This window comes from Rhinatrema bivittatum, chromosome 3, assembly GCF_901001135.1.
Source record: "Rhinatrema bivittatum chromosome 3, aRhiBiv1.1, whole genome shotgun sequence".
NCBI lineage: Eukaryota > Metazoa > Chordata > Amphibia > Gymnophiona > Rhinatrematidae > Rhinatrema > Rhinatrema bivittatum.
Genome location: NC_042617.1, coordinates 215567627 through 215592234, shown reverse-complemented (window position 1 = coordinate 215592234; position 24608 = coordinate 215567627). Strand labels below are relative to the sequence as shown.

The following is a 24608-nucleotide window of genomic DNA, read 5'->3' as shown; positions in this document are numbered from 1 at the left end:
AAGGCGAAAAGGAGAAAACAACAAGTGCCAACAGGCACAAAAACTATTTTTGTTGGCAATGAGCCTTTTTTCCCTTTTATAACTGCAGCCTAAAACAAAAAAAAACAGGCCCTGAGAGGGAGTGGAGTTGGGTTCTGCACTTCAGACAAATTTCACAGGGCACACTGGTCAACCCTAATATGTTGCCACCCATGTCCAATCAGTAGTAGAATGTTAATGTGTGGAGAGAACTCCACAATGCAGCTTTGCAGCTCCTCTGTGTGAGACACTGATGCTGTCATGGCTCGAACAGGGTGAGCCTTGACAGCTCAGCAGATTCAGACCCAGCTGGGCATAACAGAAGGAAAGATAATTTGCTAGCCAATTCGATAAAGTCTATTTGGCAATGGCAATCACCAGTTTGTTGGTGTCAAAACAAACCAAAAGTTGGGTGGACTTTGTGGGCTTCAATCCACTCCAGGTAGAAGGCCAAGGCTCTCTTGCAGTCTAAACTCTGCAGTGCTTGTTCACCTTGGTGAACATGTCATCTGGGAAAAAATGTTGGAAGGATAACTGACTGGTTAAGACAGCATTCCAACATTATCTTAGGCAATAAATTAGGATTGGAGCGCAGAACCATCCTATCATTAAGAAATTTAGTATAAGGTAGATAAGTTACTAAAGCCTGGAGCTCACTGATTCTGTGATCTTAAGTGACTGTCATCAAAAAAAGGGACCTTCCAGTTACCGGTAGGTACGTCAGGTCAGAGCGCGCAGAGGCTCAAATCATCTGGAAGAAAACCACTTCGATGTCCCAAGATACAGTTGGAGAATGGATGAAGGCTTTAAATTAAGCAAAAACTGGAAAACCAAAAGCTGTACAGAGATGGCTCCATCTTCTACATGCTGGTGATAAACACCAATTTTATTAAGGTAAACTCTTACAGAGTTGGTTCTAAGTCCTGACTTGGACAAATGTAGAAGGTAGTCAAGCAGTTTATGTATGGAGCAGCAGAAAGGATCTAGGGACTCTTGCTCACACCACAAGACAAACATCTTCCATTTAAGTTCAGAGGACTTTCTAATGGAATACTTTCTTGAAGCTAACAGAATTCAAGTCACAATTTTAGACAGATCAAGGGATTGTAAAGTCACCCTCTCAACATCCAGGCATTCATAGCCAGAGACAGACAGTGGGATGTTGCAATTTACCTTCATTCTGAGATCTGGAGAAATCCCCATCCTGACTGGCTCCCTGATTGAGCCAGTGGGAACAAGATTGTCTCAGCCATAAGAGGACTAAGAGAATCATGGTTCCTGGTATGTTTTCAGATTCAGCAATAGTGTCGGAGGATATACATACAGAAAGCCCTTGCCCCAATATAGGGCAAAGACATTAGAGGCTAATTTGCTCTGTGCCTTTTTTCTGGAGCAGAAGTGAGCAGCTTTCTTGTTCTGAAAGGTCACAAACAGATCCATTGTCGGAAAGCCTCACTGGCTGAAAATCTGGTTTGCTAGAGTCTCAGGTTCCAGGATCAGACAATCTGTCCACAAGGACATTCTCCACACCTGCCCTGAAAACCATCCTCCGAGAGATGATCCAGTCTCACAGCTGGACAGTCTCCTGACACAGGAGGTACAAGTCCATTCCGCCCTGCTTGCTAATGTAGAATATCGCAACCTGGTTATCTGTTTGAAAAAGGATTACTTTGTTGGCCAATCAATCTCTGAAAGCCTTTAGCATGTACAAAATTGCCCTTAGTGCCTGATGAAACTTTTCCTGAGTAGATCAAACACACTGAGTGCAGAGTATCTCTACAGGAGCTCTCCACTCCAAGCCTGATGCATCTGTTGTGAGAACCACTTAGATCAGAGAAATTTGGAAGGGAAGTCAATGAGCAGCTATGTGACAGATGCTGTCCAGTAGACGTGAGTAGCCTGTATCCACTAAGATCTGAGGGTCCACTGTGCTCTCTTCATGTGCAGACATGCAAAGGGAGTGACAAACTGTGGATGCCACAGGGCCCAGAATCTTCATGTCCCATGCCGATGTCTGCTGACTTTTTACTGAACCCTTTCACTGCAGATATCAAGGTGATAGCCCACTGTTGTGGAAGGAAGATTCTTGCTTGAGCTGTGTCTTGCAGAACTCCAATATACTCCAATTGAGATGACAGGCTCAAATGAGACTTGGGGTAGTTGAAAACGAACCCTAGTAACTCCAACACCCTGATAGTCATGCACATCGATTCTTGTGGCACCTACTGCGATGTGCTCTTGCCCAGTCAATCATCCAGATAAGGATACATATGCATCCCCAGCTTGCATAGATGAGTTACCATGGCATTTGGTGAAGACACATGGGGCTGACGCTAACACAGTAACGAAGTGAATGACAGCAGATAACGATCAAATGGTTCATCTAGTCTGCCTAATAAATTGAACATGTATAAATGGAGGTTTTTTAAGAATGGCAATTAAAGTTGCACACAGCAGGGCACAGTTTTCACACCATGCCGAATCTGAGGTCTTTTTCCTCCTAATTGTTGTACTTCTCACTTCATGGGGTGAGTATGAGAGACAAGTATACTTTAAGGAGTTTTTTTGTTTTGCAGTCTTCTTTAAATCTAACCAGCAGTGGAGCTGCATCAAACAGGAAAATATTAACACATTTATTTTAAAAAGGAAGCAGATAAACACACTGCATTTCAAAAAACAAACATGCAGTTCAATTCAGTTGAAAATATTTTAAATTATTTCACCTCTGATATTATGAACATCCATCTTCAGACATCTTATATCCTGTTGCAACACCACAGCCACAGAATTTATCATATAATTTGAAGTATATAGGTTGTATTTTTAAACCAGCATTCTAGCATAAACTTATTTCCCTTTTAAAAAATAAATGTAAAAAATCCTTACTGCTTTACAATCTTACATTATGTTGTTTCTTCTCTAATCTGCAATTCCTGAGTGATCTAAGTAGCATAATTAGGGACTCATTTCTGGTGAACAATATCCAAGCTACACAGACTTTCAGTCTGAAATACTCAGTTATTAAACCTTCAGGTAGCAGCAGAGAACCAAATTTAGGGCCCCATCCCATCCCTGGTAACCACTACTGAAGATGCTGATTTCTATGGACACAAATGAAAACAGAATGACAGATAAACCAATCAAAAAGGAAGCCCAATATGAAAGAAATCCAGGGACCTCTTACATATAAACCAACAAATCTAAATAAATAGCTCCCTGGTCATGTATTTCAAGAAAACCTCAATTAGATTTTATAGGACTGACATAGAAACAGCTTACTGTTCCAAAGGCTGCCCTCTTGTTTAAAGTGAGCGGTAATCATCAATTGTTCTACATTATAGCAATCTAGATAATGTAGAACAGTTTATGATTACCGCTCACTTCCTTTCAGAGCAAGAGTTGGTTTTTAATTATCAAAAAAATATAAAAAGTAGATTTATAAACTTAATAAAATAAAGTGAACTGTAAACAATAGGCAGCTTTTGGAACAATAAGCTGTTTCTGTGTCAGTCCTACAAAATCTAATTGAGGTTTTCTTGAAATAAATGACCAGGGGACTATTTATTTAGTCTGGTGACAGAGTCATTGAGGAATAAGCTTTCAAAAGAAAGAGTCCAATTTGACAGAAACCAGATCAGAGGAGATGAAAACAGCACTTCAAGGAGTCACATGAGGTGTGGTGAGATCATAAGGCATCATGCTTATGTCATCAGTCATGTTTTAAAGCTCTCCAAATCTGCTGGACAGCATTCATTTTGTGATCATATGGCTGCTCAACTCCAAGTTGCCACAAACAAACCTGGTTTTCAGGATATCCATAATGAATATGCATGCGACAGATTTGCATACACTGCCCTGCAAATCTCTTTCATGCATATTCATTGTGGATAGCCTGAAAACCTAGCCTTTCTGTGGCTCTTGAGGACTGCTGATGGCCACCCCCTGCCATATAGGCATCCTTTACACCAAGGAAACTCTCTCTCGTTTCAATTAATATTCCTTACTGTGCCCAGTTGTTCTTAAGAGATCTGCCTCTGTATGAATCCGGGGAGAGATTATATGAGCATTTGCCATAAATTCACTATTCATGGCTAGAAAGCAACTAAGGGAGATTTCTCCTCCCCTCCCAAAAATTCTCTACCCAGCTTTATGGCTCTTGTTAAAAAGAGCTGAGGAGTCATCTGGGTTTGTTTTCTATTTATTCATGCTCATCGTCTTTCTTTGGTTTCTTTCTAATGTTATTTTGGGGAGGCTGCAAAGGGGGAAGAGTGTTTGCTTGTTTTTCATTTTCCTTCTTTCTTTTTTTTTTCCTCTCTGTTATAGGGGTCCTCTGCAGAATATGAATGTCTATCATCCATAAGTTTTATATTTGTTAACTATTATGTTGTTCCTTGCTTGTTTTTCTCTTGGATGGTTTTGCCTCGTACGTATTTCAGTGCTACTTGGTTTATCTTTAATAAGTTATGGACTTTGTCTTTCTTTTTTTATTTTGACTAATTTTAACTATATTTTTGTATTACAATTAAAGGACTGCCTACTGTATTTGGTTGTACTAACGTTTTATTTCTTGTATTGTTTACTAAAAAATTTTCATATTAAAAAAAAAAAAAAAAGCTGATAAGTCATGCCCCAGACATAAGTTTTAGTTTTTAAAGTATGTAACAGGCAGGCAGTTACAAACTGTATAATTTAGACAGCAGAAATATTACCAAGTTCAAACAGTTATATATTATTCAACATTAATGATCTACTTTTAAAAGTCTTCAGAAATAAGTTGTCACTCATCAAGAGCATAGATTTCAGCCATTTAGCTTTCACTATCTTCAGTCTATGACAAGAATAGTTAGCTAGAAAATTCCAAATATTCTCCCCCTTCCTATCACCACCAGAAGCAAAATAAGATTTGCCCCTTAAGCATATCAGCCTAAGAACACTTCCACATTAGTTTTTGGTGAAACCACTTTTAAGAAAAAAATTCTTACTCATTTTGTTGCAAATCCAGGTACTGAATGTTAACTTCTTCTTTGATTTCTTCATAGTTACTCTCAGAACCCTAAAATGAAAACTCTATCAATAAACTGAACAAAGTAGAGAATGGAACTGTTTAAAGCTGTCATGCAATGTGTTTTTACCCAGATTGCATCTGAAATGTGCTCTTTGAGGATCCTGTTCATATCCCAGCTGAGAACATGATGCTCTGATGTTTCACTCATCTCCCATTTATTCAGACTGGAATTAGTCAGTGTGTACAGGCAATCTTCTTTGTTCCAAAGCATGCTGCATAGCTGTGTTAAAAGAGAACAGTGCTGAAACTTTTGACCATTTAACAGTAGTGTACAGGTTTCTGTGAAATGAATTGCAGGCCTTGGATTAAACAAAAGTTGACAGGTGCTGTGAACATCAAAACCATTACTTTAAATAATATAATGGATATACTTCCTGTCACTGATTTGATAGCTGGTATCAGCCAATCAGCATTCACTTCTGGTTTAGCCACAGGAATGTTCTTCCAAAATGCCACCAATGCCCCACCCCTCTCACAAAAGTGATTGGATATAACTCCACCCAATCCAAGCCACCTATGTTAACAAAAATAGCCTCAGTCACTTTTGATTACATCACAATTAATATACCCTGGCCATTTTTTATGAAGTCAAAACTATTTATATATTTAAAATTATTTGTATTCTGCCTATATTAGAAGATCTATACCACTGGGTGACCTGTGAAGTAGTATGGTGGCCCCCGAAGTCCAAGCTATTGCTACCTGGGCGGAAAGACCGCCAGAAGCATGGATTCTGATCCAGAATTCCAAGTTACTGCTACCAAGTTGGTATGTAATGTAGCAGGGGTGCGCACACTGAGTCTGTGCTTGTCATAAAACTATGCTAGGGGAAAATCATCCTCTCTCCTCCCCTTCTCAATTCACAAACTTTTTCTACCATAAGCTCTACTATTTAAGGAGCTGTATGTTTAATAAATCCGCCCGCCTAACTTCCACCAAAGAGCGATCATTCTCCACAGCGGGCCCAATCCTCTGGAACAAATTGCCGACTGACCTTAAGACTGGAAACCTGCCTTCTTACCTTCAGACGAAAACTTAAGACTTGGCTTTTCCTCCAAGCCTTCCCCTAATTTCTAAAGTGTTCTACCCAGACTCAATCCAACTGATGGGACGTTCGCACTAGTCCCATTACTATTCATATGTATTTTACTTCTAGTTAATTGTTGTCTTTCTACTTCCTGGCTACTCTAGCCCCCAAGTTCTATCTCCTTGTTATATGTAACTTTGCTTCGGCTCTCTTGTTTGGTTTACTAGTTACTCCCCTAAGTTCCATGTAAACCGGCCTGATATGAATCCCTTCATGAAGACCGGTATAGAAATATGTTAAATAAATAAATAAATAAATGTATGTTTCTAGAGCCCTTCAACGCTGGATTCAGCAGCAACCAAAAGGGGATGAAGCTGCAAGGTTAGAATCAACCTCAGCATATCTGGCAGATGAACTGTATAATCTAATAAGGCAGTTGTTGAGATCTATCGCCTTATCAGTAGGTGCAAAGAGAAATCTTTAGCTTAGAAATTGGGCAGCAGATATTTAGTCAAAAATTCACTCTGCAAGCTACCTTTTAAGGGACAAATACTATTTGGAGAAGAGATAGAAAAATTAATACTTGGAAGATTCAAGTTCCCAAAAATTATCAGAAAACAGAGGTAATCAAATCTTTAGATTTTATAGACCATGGCCTCAATTTCGAGACTACAGAAGATTCCGCCCTACTAAACAATACAGTCCAAAGAGAAGGAGAAAGTGAAAAGAATGAGGCCTGATACTTCACAATCATTAGCCTCCGCTAGCTGCCAGCAATGATGGTTATGGATCCACTCTTTGATTCAGCCAATGGTCATCTACGAAACTATTTCAAAGAATGGATCCAAATAACTTCAGACCTGTGGATCTTAGATATAATCCAGAATGATTATGCCTTTGAGCTACCATATCCAATGAAAAACAGTTCTGAAGTCACCATGCATAAACTCCATAAAGAAGTTGGTAGAGCAAGTACTCTGGATATAGGTAGTTCCTTAGGATGATTTGCCCAGTCACTTACAAGAGCTAACACAGGGATGCTATTTAATTTATTTCAAAATTCCAAAAAAAGATGGGGCCATACCAACCAATATTAGATCTGAAAGGAGTGAACCAGAGTTTGAACATATTTATTCATTTTAATATACTTGTGTCTTGCAAAAAACAAATTGATGAATGAATAACAGTGCAAACATTCATAAATATTAAACATTCTCATAAATAATCGCTTAACAAAAGCAATTCAAAATTCAATCATAAACATGTTTAAAAAATATAGTTTTAAGTTGTTTTCTAAAGAATTTATAGTCTTCAAAAGCTCTAGCTGTCAAACACAATTCATTTATTTATTTCATTTCCCACAATTTCTATTTCACTGATCCACCAGTCTCAGCGAATAACATTCAACATACACAGTAAAGACTAATAAACCTTACGCAACATAAAACATGCCAAAACTACAAGCAAAGAACTGGCCAAATTTGAGAGAAAGCTCGCCACCTAATCTGTTGAAGTTTACAACTTGTAAAAGGGGGTACCCTAAGTAAATTTAATCCTTCAGAATGCAGCGACCTAGTTGGAACTTTCCGAACTATACAAACTGCAGTGGGAAAATTGAGAGTGTTTTAAAACTAAGGTCAACAACTTAAATTTTACCCTTTCTGCAACTGGAAGCCAGTGCAACTCATCTAGTATAGGTAAAATATAATCATTTTATTTAGCACATGTAATGACCTTCGCTGTCCCATTTTATATTAATTGTAGTACCAAAACAGTTTCTTTAGTAACCCCATCAATAAAGCATTGTAATAGTCGATCTTTGAAAGCACCAGTGACTACACTACTGAATAGAAGTCTACAGGGGACAATAAAGACTTCAGAAGGCGAAGCATTTGCAGTTTTGTAAAAGCAGTCCTCGCTACTGACAGTATATGGTTTTAAAGAATTCTGCGAATCTAACTGTACTTCTAGATTTCTTGCTTCAGTAACCATGGTTTCTGCAATATCACCAAATGTCATCTCCTACGTCTCCCCTAAGATTTTATGACTAATATTGGAGAAATTACTTACCTGATAATTTCGTGCAGACAGATGGACTCAGGACCAATGGGTATAGTGTACTCCTGATAGCAGTTGGAGACTGAGTCAGATTTCAATCTGACGTCAGCACTACATAAACCCATGCAGGAAGCTTTGCTCTTCAGTATTCTCCTCGAAAAACAATTGTGGATATGTGTGTGTTTGAATAACTTGATTAACTTGGTTAAGAACATGAGAAATTGCCATGCTGGGTCAGACCAAGGGTCCATCAAGCCCAGCATCCTGTTTCCAACAGAGGCCAAACCAGGCCACAAGAACCTAGCAATTACCCAAACACTAAGAAGAACACATGCAACTGATGTAATTAATAGCAATGGCTATTCCCTAAGTATAATTGATTAATAGCCATTAATGGACTTCTCCTCCAAGAACTTATCCAAACCTTTTTTGAACCCAGCTACACTAACTGCACTAACCACATCCTCTGGCAATACCACCTTAGGCAGGAACTTAGGGTGAGTGCACAAGATCACTCTATTGTAAAAAACTTAGTGTAAGGTGGGTAAGTCATTAAGGGCCTGAAGCTCACTGACTGCCATCAAAAATATGCCCTTCCAGGTCAGGTACTTCAGGTCACAGGAGCACAAAGGCTTAAAGGGAGCTTTCATCAGCTGAGCTAAAACCACATTGAGGTCCCAGAACACAGTGGGAGGCCTTAGGGGAGGCTTCAATTGAAGAGGCCTCACATAAACTGTACAATTATAGGCTGCACGGGGATGGGCTAACCTTCTACACCATGGTGATATGCACTAATCGCACGCATGTGAACCCTAACAAAGTTAGTCTTCAGACCACTCTTTGAAAGGTGTAAAAGATAGGTAAACATATTTTGTGTGGAGCAGGAAAAGGGATTTAGGACCTTTTGCTCATACCACATGGAAAACCTCTTCTACTTCACTGCACAGGACTTTCTACTGGAAGGTTTTCTGGAAACTACCAGGACTCAAGACATACCTTTTGAGAGGATGGGACAAGGAATCTTGTTAAAATTGAAGGACGAATGGATGGTGCAACATACAGGGAGATATTGCAAGACAACATGCTTCAATCTGCTAAAAAACTAAAACTTAGGAGAAAGTTCACTTTTCAGCAAGACAATGATCCCAAGCACAAGGCCAAAGCAACAAAGGAGTGGATAAATAACAAAAAGGTGAATGTTCTACAAAGTCCAGATCTCAATCCAATCGAGAATCTGTGGCACTATTTGAAAATTTCAGTCCATAAGCACCAGCCAACCAATCTGAACAACCTGGATCAAATCTGCCAGGAAGAATGGAAAAATCACTCCCAAACAAAACTAGTAGAAACTTATCCCAAGTACTAGTCTGGGTAAATACTTATGCAAGCAGCATTTTTTTCAGTTTTTAATTTTACTTTACAAAAAATGCAGAGAAATAATGAATTGTGACTTTGAAAATATACTTTACCAACATACTGGTTTGCAACAAACATGACTGGAACAATCTGTTTGTCATTTGTAATCCACACAAATCTGCTGACTTTTTAGGGGATCAAATACTTTTGCTGGGCACTGTATAAATAAAGAATTACAACATGGCCTAGTTTCCTCCACAGAAGCCAGAGAAGACGGCAAGGTGTTTCCATGGTTCTGAAGTATATCAATGAATAAAAAGGATTTTCATTGGAAGTCACCACTGGTGGTGAATCTATATAAATGGGAAGGAAAAAGTATGAAAATGAAGCTATAAAGACAAAGAATGGCAATTGTATTTCAGTTTTAAAAAGATATCTGCATAAACTTACTATAGATTCACTGTTGGCAGCCAAAATTCCAAAAAGGGAAGACACTCTTCGGCCAATGCCTGACAGCATACCCTGTCCATGCTGCAGGCTGCGCTGATGCACCTTACCCGAGGCGTCAGGGATCAATCGAACAAGCTGGCTCCTCAAAGATGACAAAACAAAGCTTCCTCCCTTAAAGCAAAAATAAAATATATATAAATATATATAGATAGCTATAGATATATATCCATACACAAATACAAAACTAGAAGGAAGAAGATGATGTGTTGGTATAAATACACGTATGTGTGAGACATGCACTCTTGTTGAAGGAAAAGTAAAACAATGAATTTGGAATCATGAATAAACATTTATGAAAGATGCACAAATGATCAGCAAAGGTTGAAGCCTGGACAACTGAAGCCAAAGCTCTCAAGTTTCAAATCTGAGCTAATTCAATCCTTATTCTGCTTCTTACTTTGGAAGAAAATGCTTACAAAACTGTTGTGGAGGTCATTATTCCCACCAATCAAAATAAACTCTGAACACTAGCAGTTGGAAAGAGGAGATGCATAATATTTACTGGAGATGCAGATATCACACTTTGTTAAACAGTTTTAAAAGCAGAATATCAATGAAAAATAAACATCAGAGTGTTGGCAGCCTGGAATCATGCATGATGGGAGTGGCACCTTTGCTTCATCGGAAGATACAAGCAGTCAACTGGAGGTAGCAGGAGCAGGCACTTCCTTAACGCCTCCTGCCTAGCAGCCTTGAATTTTTTGTTGTCACTGCTGAACAGCAGCCACACTCTCAAATCTGCTTCTACCACTGAATTCTTCCCTCCCACCTCAGTCCTGAAGGTAGGTGGATAATACTGGGGGCCCGCGGCAAGCTACTGGCCTCCCTCTTGGTCTCTCCTCCCCCACTGAGCATGATAATCATCAGGCTGGATCAGTCTAGAGAAATGTTTCCTTTCTGCCTGGTCCAGCCTGAGAACTCACCTATTGGGGAGGGGGAGAGAGACAGTAGCAATATTAGACAGAAGGGGAGAACGGAGAGGAGGTGGGGAATAGGCACTGCATGCACATACTCACTTGCACATAGACGATCCATCCAATCACTCATGCACCCCCATCTCCTAAAGTTACCCACACACACTTCACTCATTCAATGAGACACCCCCTCATCCAGTCAGTGTGTAACACACTCCCACCCACTCATACCTCCACTCAAACAAACAGTTCCACATACATTTCATGCTCTCACTTGCATACATACCCCACACAATCCCTCAAACATACAGAACTCGCATACACTCATTCACACCCCATTTAGTCACATGCACACACACACACATATATATATATTATTCCTGGGGAAATGCACAAAAGAATACAAAATTCTACACACATTTAAAATTCTGCACACAATTTTTTTAAATTCTGCATTTTATTTGTCAAAGCACAATATAACTGCCTTTAAGTAATAATTTATAGTGAAATACAGAAAAAAACACACTCAAGTTGAAATGAATTTTTAAAATTTGTATGCAGAACTTCTCCATACGTACTGCAAAGTTACATAAGGCTGGACCCTCCAGTCTCTCTCTACACCCCCTCCACCCTCCCCCGCGTAACCTTCCTGCCAGGCTAAATCCCCAGCTCCTTCTCCTTCCAGGTTCAAATCCTCCTCCCAGCTCTCTTTATCTCTTCCCAGGTTCAACCCCTAGCTATCTTTACCTATCTTTCCTCCCTATCTCCAGGTTCAATCATTCCCAGCTGGCTCTCTCTAACATTCAACGCCCTCCTTCCTGTCCCACCCAGATTCAAATTACACCCCCCCCCCCCCACCACAGCTTTTTTTTCTCTGTGTACCATCCTCTCCTTCCTACTCCTTCCTAGGTTCAAAACCACTCCTTCAACTCTCTCTCTCTTTCCCCACTCCAGATTTAATCCCCTCCTTCCAGTTTGCTTTTTCCTCTTCCCTGTTTAAATCCTTCCCTCATCCTGCAGCTCTCTCCCCCCACTGCTGGCTTCAGGCTCCAGAATAGTAAAACCCCTAAAACTCAAGCTTCTGAGCAGGCGCAGGAGAGTGGGAAACTGGAGGAGCTGAAGCAGACACAGAGGTATATAAATGAGACTTTGAGAGAAAGTAGCCAAGTCCCAACAACAGACTGGCAGCACTGGTGCTAACTTGGAGGAAGGTCTCATGATCAGAGAGCATCAACCTAGTGTAGCAGGAAATGATTCTGAAGCAAGGACCTGATCTCCAGGTGGTGCTCTGTCCTCTGGCACCGAGGATGTGTCCCCAGAGCTACTGCCCGGGAAGGAAGGGTTAGGTCAGCCGTCACAGTTGGTGATTCAATTATTAGGAATGTAGACAGCTGGGTGGCTGGTGGGCGTGAGGATCGCTTGGTATCATGCCTACCTGGTGCAAAGGTGGCGGACCTCACGTGTCACCTAGATAGGATTTTAGACAGTGCTGGGGAGGAGCCAGCTGTCATGGTATATGTGGGCACCAACGACATCGAAAACGTGGGAGGGAGGTCCCGAAAGCCAAATTTAGGCTCTTAGGTAGAAAGCTGAAATCCAGAATCTCCAGGGTAATATTTTCTGAAATGCTCCCAGTTGCATGCGCTGGTCCCCAGACGCAGGCAGAGCTCTGGAGTCTCAATGTGTGGGTGAGACAATGGTGCAAAGAAGAAGAATTCAGTTTTGTAAGGAACTGGGGAACCTTTTGGGGAAGGGGGGGGGGAGTCTTTTTCAAAGGGATGGGGTCTACCTTAACCAGGGTGGAACCAGGTTGCTGGCACTCACCTTTAAAAAGAAGATAGAGCAGCTTTTAAACTAGAACAAAGTTGTCTTCTGGCCACCACCACTGAGGCTACTCCTCTGGCCGAGCTATGCACTAGGTCAGAGCTTGTAACCGCTAGGAAGGCCGTGGCAGGCTCCACTGCCTCTCTGGGATGCGCCCGAGCTATCTGCCTCTCTTGAGAAGCAGACATGAACAAGCCACCAGGGCGCAACAGGAAGCAATCTGCAGAGTCATTGCTGTCGCCTATCATGTGCATCCTTCAAGGCCGCTCCTCCCTCTACTGGGATAGTTGTTCGCTTCGAGATGGCGCAGACCAGAGTGTCCACTTTCGGAAAACACAGGCATTCTTTAGCTGCTGGGTCCAGAGTGTACAAGGTCTCCAAAGTCCAACCTCCTTTAAAACTGGCTTCCAGGGCATCCCACTCCAAGTTAATCAACTCCTGGATGGCTTCCAGCATCAGGAAATAGCAAGAGGCTTTCTGTAGCGATACCAGGATGGGATTCCTCTTTGGTTCCGAATAGGGTCCATGCCGGAAACTCCCAGAGTCTTCAGGGTCTGGGAGACCAGAGCTGGCAATTCATCTCTGTGGAAAAACCGTAGCATGGTCTGGTATGGCTCCAAGCCTGGAGATATTTCGCCATCCTCCAATGAGTCTGAATCCCCGTCGTCGTCCGTGGTGTCTGGGTCTCTATCAGGGATACCTATGGTGAGGCGAGGCAGGTCCCAAGGCATGCTGATAGGACTAGGAGAACAAGGCCTTCCCAGCTGGGGCTCAAACCGGGCAGGGGCAGCAGCTGATGGCACCTAAACAAAGGCTTGGAAATCCTGAAAAAAATTCCACCCAACAAAAGGTCGCAGGGTCCATACTTAGCCCAGGAGGAACTGGGGTAGGGGCCGCTGAACTGTCCTCTCCCGGTGAGGACGCAGCCCCAGGATTGCTCAGATCATGGCTGACCCATACTTCGACCGGGAGGGGCTGGGCTTGGAGACGTTTTGAGAGTCCAGCCCTCCCTGGGCTTCCTCACAGGGAGTGATGCTTGTGCTTCTTTGTTGCCGGAGTCATAGTTAACTGTAACATATGCGTTCAGCCGGTTAGCGCCTGAGCTACAGCACGCACAGATCCACCCCGACGAGCTTAAGTATAAGCATCCAATTGAGAGCAAATGTATGCGCGCACTTATGCACGCGTTAGGCGCATAACATGGCTGGCCCGCACCACGCTTACCGACAGTCAATGGGGGAAAATGGCACTGCACCAAATCATGCACAAGATGGCGCCACTGCGGCCTGCCACCGAGTCCAAAGTGGGGCCTAGCCCATCGGAGGGCCACTCAACTTGCTTGGAAACCCCCTTTCCTTACCTTAACGGGATCAGGAACGTCGCCAGTACAGCGCACCGAGCAAGATGTTCCCAACGTTCGTCGGTATATAAAAGATATTAAATAAATTAAATAAGAAGACCAGAGAAAAGTCTTAATGAAATCCTTCCACGTCTCTGAATCAGAGGAGTTCTTTACTTACCTGGGTTCAGCACTTACTGGCTGAATACAGAGAGTTTCCAGCTGCGGGGGGAAGAGGCGTCTAAGCCATCACCGCCATGCTCTGCTTCCTGCACTCGCTGCCTTTCAGCTGCCTCAGCAACAAAGTCCACGCCAGGAACCAGTTATTATTTATTTTATTTATTTATTTATTTAAGGTTTTTATATACCGGCAATCATGAGAACATATCTTGCTGGTTTACATGAAACGGGAGTGCATTAAATACATCAAACTAGAACTGAGGTGACCGAAGGTACAGTTACAATTAACAAGGGTAGCAAAACTTGGTGAAGAGGAAGAAATAGGAAAGAATAAAATGGTTAAACGATATACAAGTCAAATTACAAGTTATGTGCAAATGGCATGATTAATGGCTGGATGTTTTAGAGGAGTCCTTGGATTGTGTCATTAAATTGTGTCTGGGAAAGCTTGCTTGAATAACCAAGTCTTTTCCTAAAAGTTAGGAGGCAGGGTTCTAGTCTGAGATCTGTGGGTAAGGAATTCCACAGAAGGGGGCCAGCTGTGGAGGTGGCGCGATCTCTTAGGGTAATGTGTCTAGTCGATTTCGCAGGGGGAACTTGGAGTGTGCCTCTATAAACATCTCTGGTAGGTCTTGTCGAGTTGTATACTTGGAGAGGGAATTGAAGATCGAGGGAAGTGCATTGATGTATAGTTTTGAAAATGATACATATGGCTTTGTACATGATACGGAAGTATACGGGTAGCCAATGTAGCTCTTTCAGGATGGGTGATATGTGGTCTCTTTTTCTTGTGCCTGTTAGTAGTCGGGCTGCTGAATTTTGCACCATCTGTAATGGTTTGGAATAGGAAGAAGGCAGACCTAGCAATAGGGAATTGCAATAGTCTAATTTTGAAAAAATGACTGCCTGGATGATCGTTCTGAAGTCTTGAGCATGGAAGAGAGGTCTTATCCTTTTCAAAACCTGGAGTTTAAAGAAGCAGTCTTTGGTTGTTTTGTTGATGTGTGCCTTGAAGTTTAGCCGGTTGTCCAATAACACTCCTAAGTCTCTAACTTGTGTGGTATGTAGGTTGGTAGGAAGAGCAATGTTAGGTGTATTGTTCTCAGGAGAGATGAGTAGGATTTCTGTCTTGGAGGAATTTAAGATGAGGTGAAGGCTGTTGAGGAGTTGTTTGATTTTTTGGTGGCATGATTCCCAGTAGTCAAGAGTTTTAGAGTATGAGTCTTTGATGGGGATGATGATTTGAATATCATCTGCGTATAGGAAGTACTTTAGATTGAGGTCAGTGAGAAGTTGGCAGAGAGGAAGCAGGTAAATATTGAATAGAGTCGGAGATAATGAAGAACCTTGTGGGACTCCTATGGTCGAGTCAAATCTTGAGGATTCCTTGTTTTGGAGTTTAACTTTGTAACCTCTGTTATTGAGAAAGGTTTTGAACCAAGATAGGACGGTGCCGCAGATTCCTATGGACGACAACTGGTTTAGGAGGATGGCGTGGTTGACAGTGTCGAACGCTGCGGATAGGTCTAACAAGATCAATAGGAAAGAGTTTCCTTTGTCGAGGCCCAGTAAGATATGGTCTGTCAGCGAGGTGAGGAGGGATTCTGTGCCTCGATTTTTTCGGAAGCCGTGTTGTGGGGTGAAGAGAAGATTGTTGTCTTCGATGAAATCTGAGAGTTGAGAGTTCACTAGTTTTTCCATGATCTTGGCGATGAATGGGAGGTTAGCTATGGGGCGGAAATTGTTAGGGTCCTTCGGGTCTAGGTTAGGTTTCTTTAGGAGCGGTGAGATTGAGGCCATTTTCAGATCATCTGGGAAGGTTCCTTGGGCTAGAGAGCAGTTGATGATATTTTTCAATGAGGTGGCTATTGTGTCTGGAACAGATAGAAGTAGTTTGGAGGGGATGTGGTCTGCAGGATGAGACGAAGGTTTCATTCTTCTCAGGATGGTTTGTATTTCCGTGGAAGAGACGGGTTCAAAGGTGTTTAAGCTGACGTTTTTGTGGGCAGGTTGTTGATATGTCTGGAGGTCGGCTGTATTGTAAGGCAGTTGTGTTAGGAGATTGGTGATTTTATCTTGGAAAAACTGAGCGAGTTCTTCCGCTTTGGGTTGTGCCATGTTGCCGGGGATTTCTCGCGGAATGGTTTGAGTGAGGCTGGAGACATAAGCGAAGAGGGCTTTGGCGTCAAAGACCAGGTTGTGAATCTTAGAAGCATAATAGTCTTTTTTTGATTTGAAGTGAGGGATTTGTACTGGTATAGTGTGGATTTGTATGAAAAGATGGTGATGTCACAAGGGGTTTTGCGCCAAGTCGCTTCTTTTTTTCTTAAACTTTGTTTTAGTTTTCTGAGTTCATTAGTGAACCAAGGTTGTCTGTTGGATGCATTGGTGTGAGATTTTTTTGTAGTTGAAGGACAAAGCTTGTTGGCTATGTTTTCTGTTATGTTGTTCCAGGAGCGAATGGCAGTGTTCGGGTCGGTGAGGTCTAATAGGGGGAGCTGTGAGACCAATTGGTTGTTAAGGTCTTCTGGTGAGCATCGCCTCTTGTAGTGGAATGAAGGAGAGGGGATGTGGGGAGTGTTGGATTTTTTCAGCGTGAATGAAGTAGAGATGAGAGTGTGGTCTGACCATGGAACCTTTTTGTTCTTCAGATTGGATGTAGTCGTAATGCCCTTGTTGACGAAAATCAAGTCCAGAGTGTGACCCGCTTTGTGTGTGGGTTCGTTGACTAGTTGTTGGAATCCCATAGCAGACAGGGCTGTGATGAGTGTTACGCAGCTGTTAGATGGTGAGGGATTGTCTATGTGCAGATTGAAATCTCCTAAAATGATTGCTGGAGTATCCAGGTTGATGAGCATGGTGGTGATTTCAAGGATGGGGGAGACATTGGATTCTAGGAGTCCCGGGGGGGGCGTAGACAAGAAGGATTTGAAGATGTTGTGAGGTGAAGAAGCCAACTTCCAGTTTAGAGTTAGAGCTGAAAGGATGTTGGGAGAAGTTGAGGCTTTTTTTGGTAGCCAGAAGGATACCACCTCCTCTTTTTTTCAGTCTCGGGAGTGAAAAGAAATCATAGGTTTGTGTAGGTAGTTGGTTTATTAAAGCTGTATCTGAGGGCTTAGATCAAGGTACACATCTGAGGGATCTCAGAAATCGCCTCAGGAATTCTCAACTAGGGGAGGGACCATTAGGTATCACCGCAGGTGAGCGGGGCTTGATCTTTCTCCAATTTAGAGGTTAAATTTCCTCTTCTAAAGAGTACTGTATTCCCGATAGGGAAGGCAAATCCACATCTGCTAGGAGATGGAGAGATACTGAATTGCTGAGGTCACTGCAGGGGTATATCTAGGATTACATCAGCTTTGAAACCTGACTCCGTCTCCTTCTGCTGGCTGGGGACCACATTACCTATTGGTCCTGAGTCAATCTGGCTACATGCTAGGAAACAGCTTCTTGCAAAACAAATAGTCAATGAAAACTGCTATTGGTTCCAGTACTGCACCTTTCAAAGACACAAAAAGTCTAACAGGTGGTATCTCCAAACTCTTACGAATCTTCGGAAGAGAATATATAATAGGTCTGTGTGGATGCAATTTTTGCAAAGAATTCTTCTCTTTCTCCATAAGGAAACCTCTCAGTCAGATCATATGAAAATAAATAAAAATTACTGTTGCTCAATTGTTCCTATAAGGAATTTTCATATGAAGCTCGATCTTGCACTACCACTACCATGGTATTGATACTGGACTTTGTATGAAGCTACCACCTTCCACTATTATATATCTTATATTTTGTTGTGACAGCCTGTTTTTTTGTCGAGTGTGGTTAGGGGTAGAGTGAGTTTTTTTATACTTCTTTTTTCATTCTGGAGGGGATTTTTTTCTATTCAGGTAAAGAATGTTACAGAGCATGCTACATGTACACTTGGACTGGTGGAAAAATGGACATAGAGAACAGTAGATATACAATAAAGACTTATTTATTTATTTATTTAAATGCTTTTAAAATATACCGACATTCATAGGACATATCATGCCGGTTCACAATCAACATTGTAAAGGAGGAAGAGGAAATTACAAATAACAGGGAGGGGGGAGGTGGAGCAGTGAAGGAAAAAGGAGAGGATGGGGGTCAGGTAACAGTAAGCGCAGAAGTTGCGGGAAGGAGAAAGGTAGTGAAGTGCTAGGGGAGAGAGAAATTGATAGGAACTGTGTTAAAAAAACTGAGAATAAAAAATTAACAAATTTACAAAATCAGGAATTCCCTAGGATGCATCAACGGATTAGAAGGGGTAAGGGAATTGGAAGTGGCAGTGGAGGGGGTTTAGGTCTGATTGGAGTCAGGGTATGCTTGTAAGAAGAGCCAGGTTTTGATGCCTTTTTTGAAGTTGGGTAAGGAAGGTTCAAGGCGGAGATACGTGGGAAGAGAATTCCAGAGGGAGGGGCCGGCTATGGTAAAGGCTCTCTCTCTGGTAGTTGAGTGGTCTGCTATTTTGAGGGGTGGGATGTGTAAAGTGCCCGCCGTGGAGGCTCTGGATGGACGATTGGATGTACGGAAACGTGGTGTTTCCTTGAGCCATTCGTGGTCATTTTTGTGAAGCATGTTATGGAGTATTGTAAGGGTTTTGTATTTTATACGGAAAGGGATGGGGAGCCAATGCAGTTTTTTTAAAATGGGTGTGATGTGTTCTCTCTTACGAGTGTCTGTGATGATTCGTGCCATGGAGTTCTGCAAGATTTGTAGTGGTTTAATTGTGGCGTAGGGCAGGCCTAGGAGAAGTGAATTGCAGTAGTCTAATTTTGATAGGATTGTGGACTGCAATACAAGGCGAAAGTCTTGAAGGTGGAGGAGGGGTTTGAGCTTTTTGAGGATGTGGAGTTTATAGAAGCCGGTTTTTAGAAGGGATTTGATGTGTGGATGAAAATTAAGGTGTTTGTCTAATACAACACCTAGGTCTCTTACAGATGGCAGGATGGGGAGGGTTGTGGGGGTAGTTTTAGTAGAGGCCTGTGAGGTAACCTCGAGTTTGTTGGAAATGAGGATGGTTTCAGTTTTTGCTGTGTTAAGAGCGAGTTGGAGGCTGTCTAAGAGAGAGTTAATGGAGGCAAGACAGGATTCCCAGAAGTTTAGAGTTTCTTGTAGGGTTTTTTGCATGGGGATGAGGATCTGTACATCATCCGCATACATGAAGAAATTGAGACCGAGGTTAGAAAGTAGATAGCAGAGGGGAAGAAGATATATGTTAAAGAGGGTGGAGGATAAGGAGGATCCTTGGGGGACACCCTGGAGGAGGGGTATGCGTGGGGACTCAGAGTTGTCAATGTTGACCAGGTATTCTCTATGGGTGAGATATGAGGTAAACCATGATAGTACAGTGCCAGAGATGCCGATTTCTGATAGCCGGGATAGGAGTATTTGGTGGTTGACAGTGTCGAAAGCAGCAGAGATATCTAGTATAGCGAGTAAGAATGAGGTTCCTTGGTCCATGCCTATATGTATGGTGTTGGTGACTGCCAGAAGGAGGTTTTCCGTATTGCGACCTTTACGGAAGCCGAATTGTGCGGGGTGCAGAATGTTGTGGTTTTCGAGGTAGTCAGAGAGCTGGGTATTGACAACCTTTTCAAGTATTTTAGATACAAAAGGGAGGTTGGATATAGGCCGGTAGTTAGAGGGGTCTTTGGGGTCTAAGGTGGGCTTTTTTAGGAGGGGCTTGACTATTGCAAGTTTGAGTGGGTCTGGGACCTTGCCATATGTAAGAGAGCAGTTGATCAAGTCAGATAGAAGTCTGGATATGGATGTGGGAGAAGATAGGAGGGTCTTAGAGGGGATGGTGTCAGCAGAATGGGAAGCAGGTTTCATTCTTTTTAGAATGGTTTCAATTTCAAGGGTAGATGTTTGTTCGAACGTTTGCAGATTGGTTCTGGATGTTTTGGTAGGTAGGTGGAAAGTGGTGGGGGGCTTGGTGGTGAAGCGAAGGAGAATGTTGTCAATTTTATTCTTGAAGAAATTAGCAATTTCTGTGCATTTCTCTTTGGCGTTTTGTTCTGGGGAGAAGGGGCATGGGGGGGCAGTGAGATTAGCAACAAACGTGAAAAGGGCATTTGCATCGAATTGATAATTGTGGATTTTGGCTGCGTAGAAGTCTTTTTTGGCTTGGTTAGTGGCTTGACGGTAGTGGTGTAATGAATGTTTATATGCTGACGTGTGTGGGAGTGGGGTTTTTACGCCAGGTGCGTTCTTTGGCTCTAAGGTCCTGTTTGATCGTTTTGAGTTCTTTGGTGTACCATGGTTTTTTGTCTGTGTTGGCTAAGGGTATTTTTTTGTGTATCATGGGGCAGGCTTCCTCCGCTATCTTGGCACTGATGTTATTCCAAGATTGCAAAGCTGTGTTCGGGTTGGAGAGGTCCAGGGATTTGTTTGCTTTCTCAAAGGCACAGGAGATGTCTTCCGATGAGCAGTGCTTGCGGAAGGCAATAGTCTTGCTGGTGGCCTGAGTTTTATCTCGAGAGAGAGAGGATGAGGGGGGCATTGTTGTGGAGGTGGGCGTTAATGATGAAATGATCAGACCAGGGGATGGGAGTGGAGGTAGGGGTGCTGTGTGAGGTGATGTGCTTGTTGACAAAGAGGAGGTCCAGTGTGTGACCAGCCTTATGTGTGGGAGAGGTGATGAGTTGCTTGAAGCCTAATGCTTGGAGGGTGATCATTAGTGTTTCACAGGCAGGTGTGATAGGGTTGTTGTCTGCATGGAGGTTGAAATCTCCGAGAATGATTGCTGCAGAGTCAAGTTTGATGTTGTTTGTTATATATTCTATGAGGGGGGATGTGTCGTGTTCAAGTAGGCCTGGGGGGGCGTAGATGAGGCAGATCTGCATAGTCTTAGATTTAAAGAGGCCATTTTCCAGTTTGTGGGGTGGTTTAGAAGGGTGGAGTTTGAGTTTGAGGTGCTTTTTAGCGGCGAGGAGTAATCCTCCCCCTTTTTTTTTTTTGAGGCGGGGGATAGAGAAGATATCATAGGTCTGAGAGGGGAGTTGGTTGATGAAGACGTGGTCAGAATCTTTTAGCCATGTTTCAGTAATGGCACATGTCGGGGCTGGCATCAGTAAGTAGGTCATGAAGAATTGGAGCTTTTTTGCAGATAGATTGGGCGTTGACGAGGGATATGACTAGTGAGGCTAGGCCTAAGAATTGTGTGAGGGGCGTAATCATGATGGGTATTAGTGATCTTTGGGTGATAATTGGGCAATGGCTGGTGGTATTTGTTTTGGGACGGCTGGTGTGTGGGAGGATAGGGATGGTGAGACGGCACATCTCTGAGGAGGGAGACTTGCCAGTAAGAGGGGGAGAGGTATAAAGTGAGAAGGGGATGGAGGCAGGGAGTTATATCGACTGGAATGAAGGGCAGAGGTGCTTTGGCTCTTGGGTTTAAAGAGTCTGAGCTCTGGCTCTTATGTAACGTAGTTTGTGGTGCGGGGGGGGGGGGTGGGTTGAGAGTGAGAGGGTCAAGGGGGGTGGATGGTGGGGGGTAGGATGCTTTGTTTTCTCTGGGATTGGGGTGGGTACTGAGAAGAATGCTGTAGTGGGAGGTTATCAGGTGGATACAATACATGTGCAGAAAGCAGGTGGAAGCAGGCGGATATGCAATACAATAGATGCAGGTGGATGCAATACAATAGCAGGCGGATATGCAATACAATAGATGCAGGTGGATGCAATACAATAGCAGGCGGATATGCAATACAATAGATGCAGGTGGATGCAATACAATAGCAGGCGGATATGCAATACAATAGATGCAGGTGGAGGCAATACATGTGCAGAGTGCAGGTATAAAACAGAATGCAGTTGGAGTGCAGATAAAATACAGAAAATCATACAGAATATAATATAATACAGAAAGCAGGTGGATATAGTACAAGTATGAAAATCAGTGCGAGATACAGGGCTAAGCACTGATGGTACAGTACAATAGATACAAGCTAGCAGGTGGGCCTTGCTGTCCGGCTCGTGGGGGGGGGGGGGGAGGGGTAGGGCCTTACCCTGCGGTGGTATGCTGTTTGTTGTAGAATCCGACCGGGTCGGGGAGACTAGGTGAATAAGATCTGAGCTGGGAAGATAATAGTTATATTCTGTATGAAGAGTAAAGTGATCGTCATTGGTCCTGGACAGTTCAGCGGAGGACTGTGGCCAGCCTGTTTGGTGGGAGTTAGGTGGCAATGGGGTCCTTGAGGAGAGCACAAGTTAGGTGGTCTCCCGTACGTCAGGGTCCATAGAAGAGACACCCAAAGAGGCTCACAAAGGAGCGCACTAAGGAGCAAGCTCCTTAGGGCGCGCTCCTTCGGGTGCGTGACGCCCGGTGCGTGACGCCCCAGGACGCTCCGTTACTTTTAAGGGGCCAAATCCGAGCGGGGATAGGCCGGCTGGGGTGGGGGTGGGAGTGTTTCAACTCACCACGTGGTTGCAGCGTTTGTCTCTTTTTTTTCAGCTTTCTTTAATTTATTGGTTTTGGAGCCCTCTTTCACTGTTTTTCCTCTGCCTTAATTCTGCTGCTGCTGGCTCACTGCTGGGGGTGAGCGGGCTCTTGCCCCGGTTGGGCAGCGCCGACCGCGCGAGCCCCTGCAGAGCTGAGGGGAGACGGATCGCAGGGAAGAGGGAGGCACCAGGACGCTCCCTTACTTTTAAATCCGAGCGGGGATAGGCCGGCTGGGGTGGGGGTGGGAGTGTTTCAACTCACCACGTGGTTGCAGCGTTTGTCTCTCTTTTTTTTTCAGCTTTCTTTAATTTATTGGTTTTGGAGCCCTCTTTCACTGTTTTTCCTCTGCCTTAATTCTGCTGCTGCTGGCTCACTGCTGGGGGTGAGCGGGCTCTTGCCCCGGTTGGGCAGCGCCGACCGCGCGAGCCCCTGCAGAGCTGAGGGGAGACGGATCGCAGGGAAGAGGGAGGCACCAGGACGCTCCCTTACTTTTAAATCCGAGCGGGGATAGGCCGGCTGGGGTGGGGGTGGGAGTGTTTCAACTCACCACGTGGTTGCAGCGTTTGTCTCTCTTTTTTTTCAGCTTTCTTTAATTTATTGGTTTTGGAGCCCTCTTTCACTGTTTTTCCTCTGCCTCAATTCTGCTGCTGCTGGCTCACTGCTGGGGGTGAGCGGGCTCTTGCCCCGGTTGGGGCAGCGCCGACCGCGCGAGCCCCTGCAGAGCTGAGGGGAGACGGATCGCAGGGAAGAGGGGGGCACCAGGACGCTCCCTTACTTTAAATCCCGAGCGGGGAGAGGCCGGCTGGGGTGGGGGTGGGAGTGTTTCAACTCACCACGTGGTTGCAGCGTTTGTCTCTTTTTTCAGCTTTCTTTCTGTTTTTTTGTCGAGTGTGGTTAGGGGTAGAGTGAGTTTTTTTATACTTCTTTTTTCATTCTGGAGGGGATTTTTTTCTATTCAGGTAAAGAATGTTACAGAGCATGCTACATGTACACTTGGACTGGTGGAAAAATGGACATAGAGAACAGTAGATATACAATAAAGACTTAGTCTTCATCAAAAAGCTCTGGAAATTTCATTCTGTTCAGCACATGATCACATGACTCACTTGTGTGACATGGGGAACCTATTTCAGAAAATTATTAACCAGTTACAGTTAGGTGTATAGAGATAGAGAGGGATAAGTTGGCTTGACCAAGATCACACAGAGTATAGTACAAGAGGTAGGAGAACTAGTGCTTTGAGGTGAAAGATGGGGATAAAAACATCTTCACATTTTGTACCAAATTATGGAGCCGATTTAAAAGCCCAGCGCGCGCAAATACTGGGGGATACGCATATGGCCGGGCCACGTGCACACCAAGCACATTTCCAAAGCAACCCAGCCAAATGCGTATCTCTTGGTATGCATGGAAGTGCCGGGAGTCTTCAGCTCTTCAGGTGAAGTAAGTTTAAAAACAAAAAAAAATAGCTGAGTTAGGGTGGGTTTAGGGGTCGGGAAGGAGAAGGGAAAAGGGAGGAAGGATAGGTAGGGGGTTAGGCAACTGGGCACGGCCCGATCACGTCGCCACGCATGTACTGCGAAATCCCTCCCCCCTTGCGCACACCAATATAAAATCGGGCACTTATGTGCATGCAGGTATCGGATTTATAACATGCATGTGTCGATGCGCGCATGTTATAAAATTGGTGCGTCCCTTTTAAAATTTACCTTTATAAGCTTTAAATCTTGAAATGAGGTGCTGATTCTTAATTCTAACTGGATCTTGCTGACTTATTACAATTAAGAGACCAATATCTAACCAAGCTATCCATATTTAGCAGTTTATCATAGCATTGCTCATAGTATTGC

At 43.4% G+C, this 24608-nt stretch overlaps 1 protein-coding gene and 1 long non-coding RNA gene across 3 annotated transcripts in view; one reads left to right on the top strand and one right to left on the bottom strand.

Annotated features, from left to right (window-relative positions):
- Positions 1 to 24608, bottom strand: part of NUP133 (nucleoporin 133) — a 271938-nt gene that overhangs the window by 178315 nt on the left and 69015 nt on the right. Inside the window, exons 6-8 of the mRNA XM_029594184.1 lie at positions 9975 to 10145; positions 5151 to 5303; positions 5001 to 5071 (exon numbers count right to left, since the gene is read on the bottom strand). Of these exons, the coding sequence (XP_029450044.1) occupies positions 5001 to 5071; positions 5151 to 5303; positions 9975 to 10145 (395 nt within the window). The remainder of the gene's footprint in view (positions 1 to 5000; positions 5072 to 5150; positions 5304 to 9974; positions 10146 to 24608) is intronic.
- The window catches only part of LOC115087249, a 221397-nt gene that overhangs the window by 180296 nt on the left and 16493 nt on the right, over positions 1 to 24608 (top strand). Inside the window, exon 5 of one of the 2 annotated variants that reach the window (XR_003855472.1) lies at positions 4342 to 4554. The exons of the other annotated variant lie outside the window; for it this stretch is intronic. This is a non-coding gene — a long non-coding RNA (uncharacterized LOC115087249). Of the gene's footprint in view, positions 1 to 4341; positions 4555 to 24608 lie in introns of those variants that run through there. 2 annotated transcript variants of the gene reach the window in all.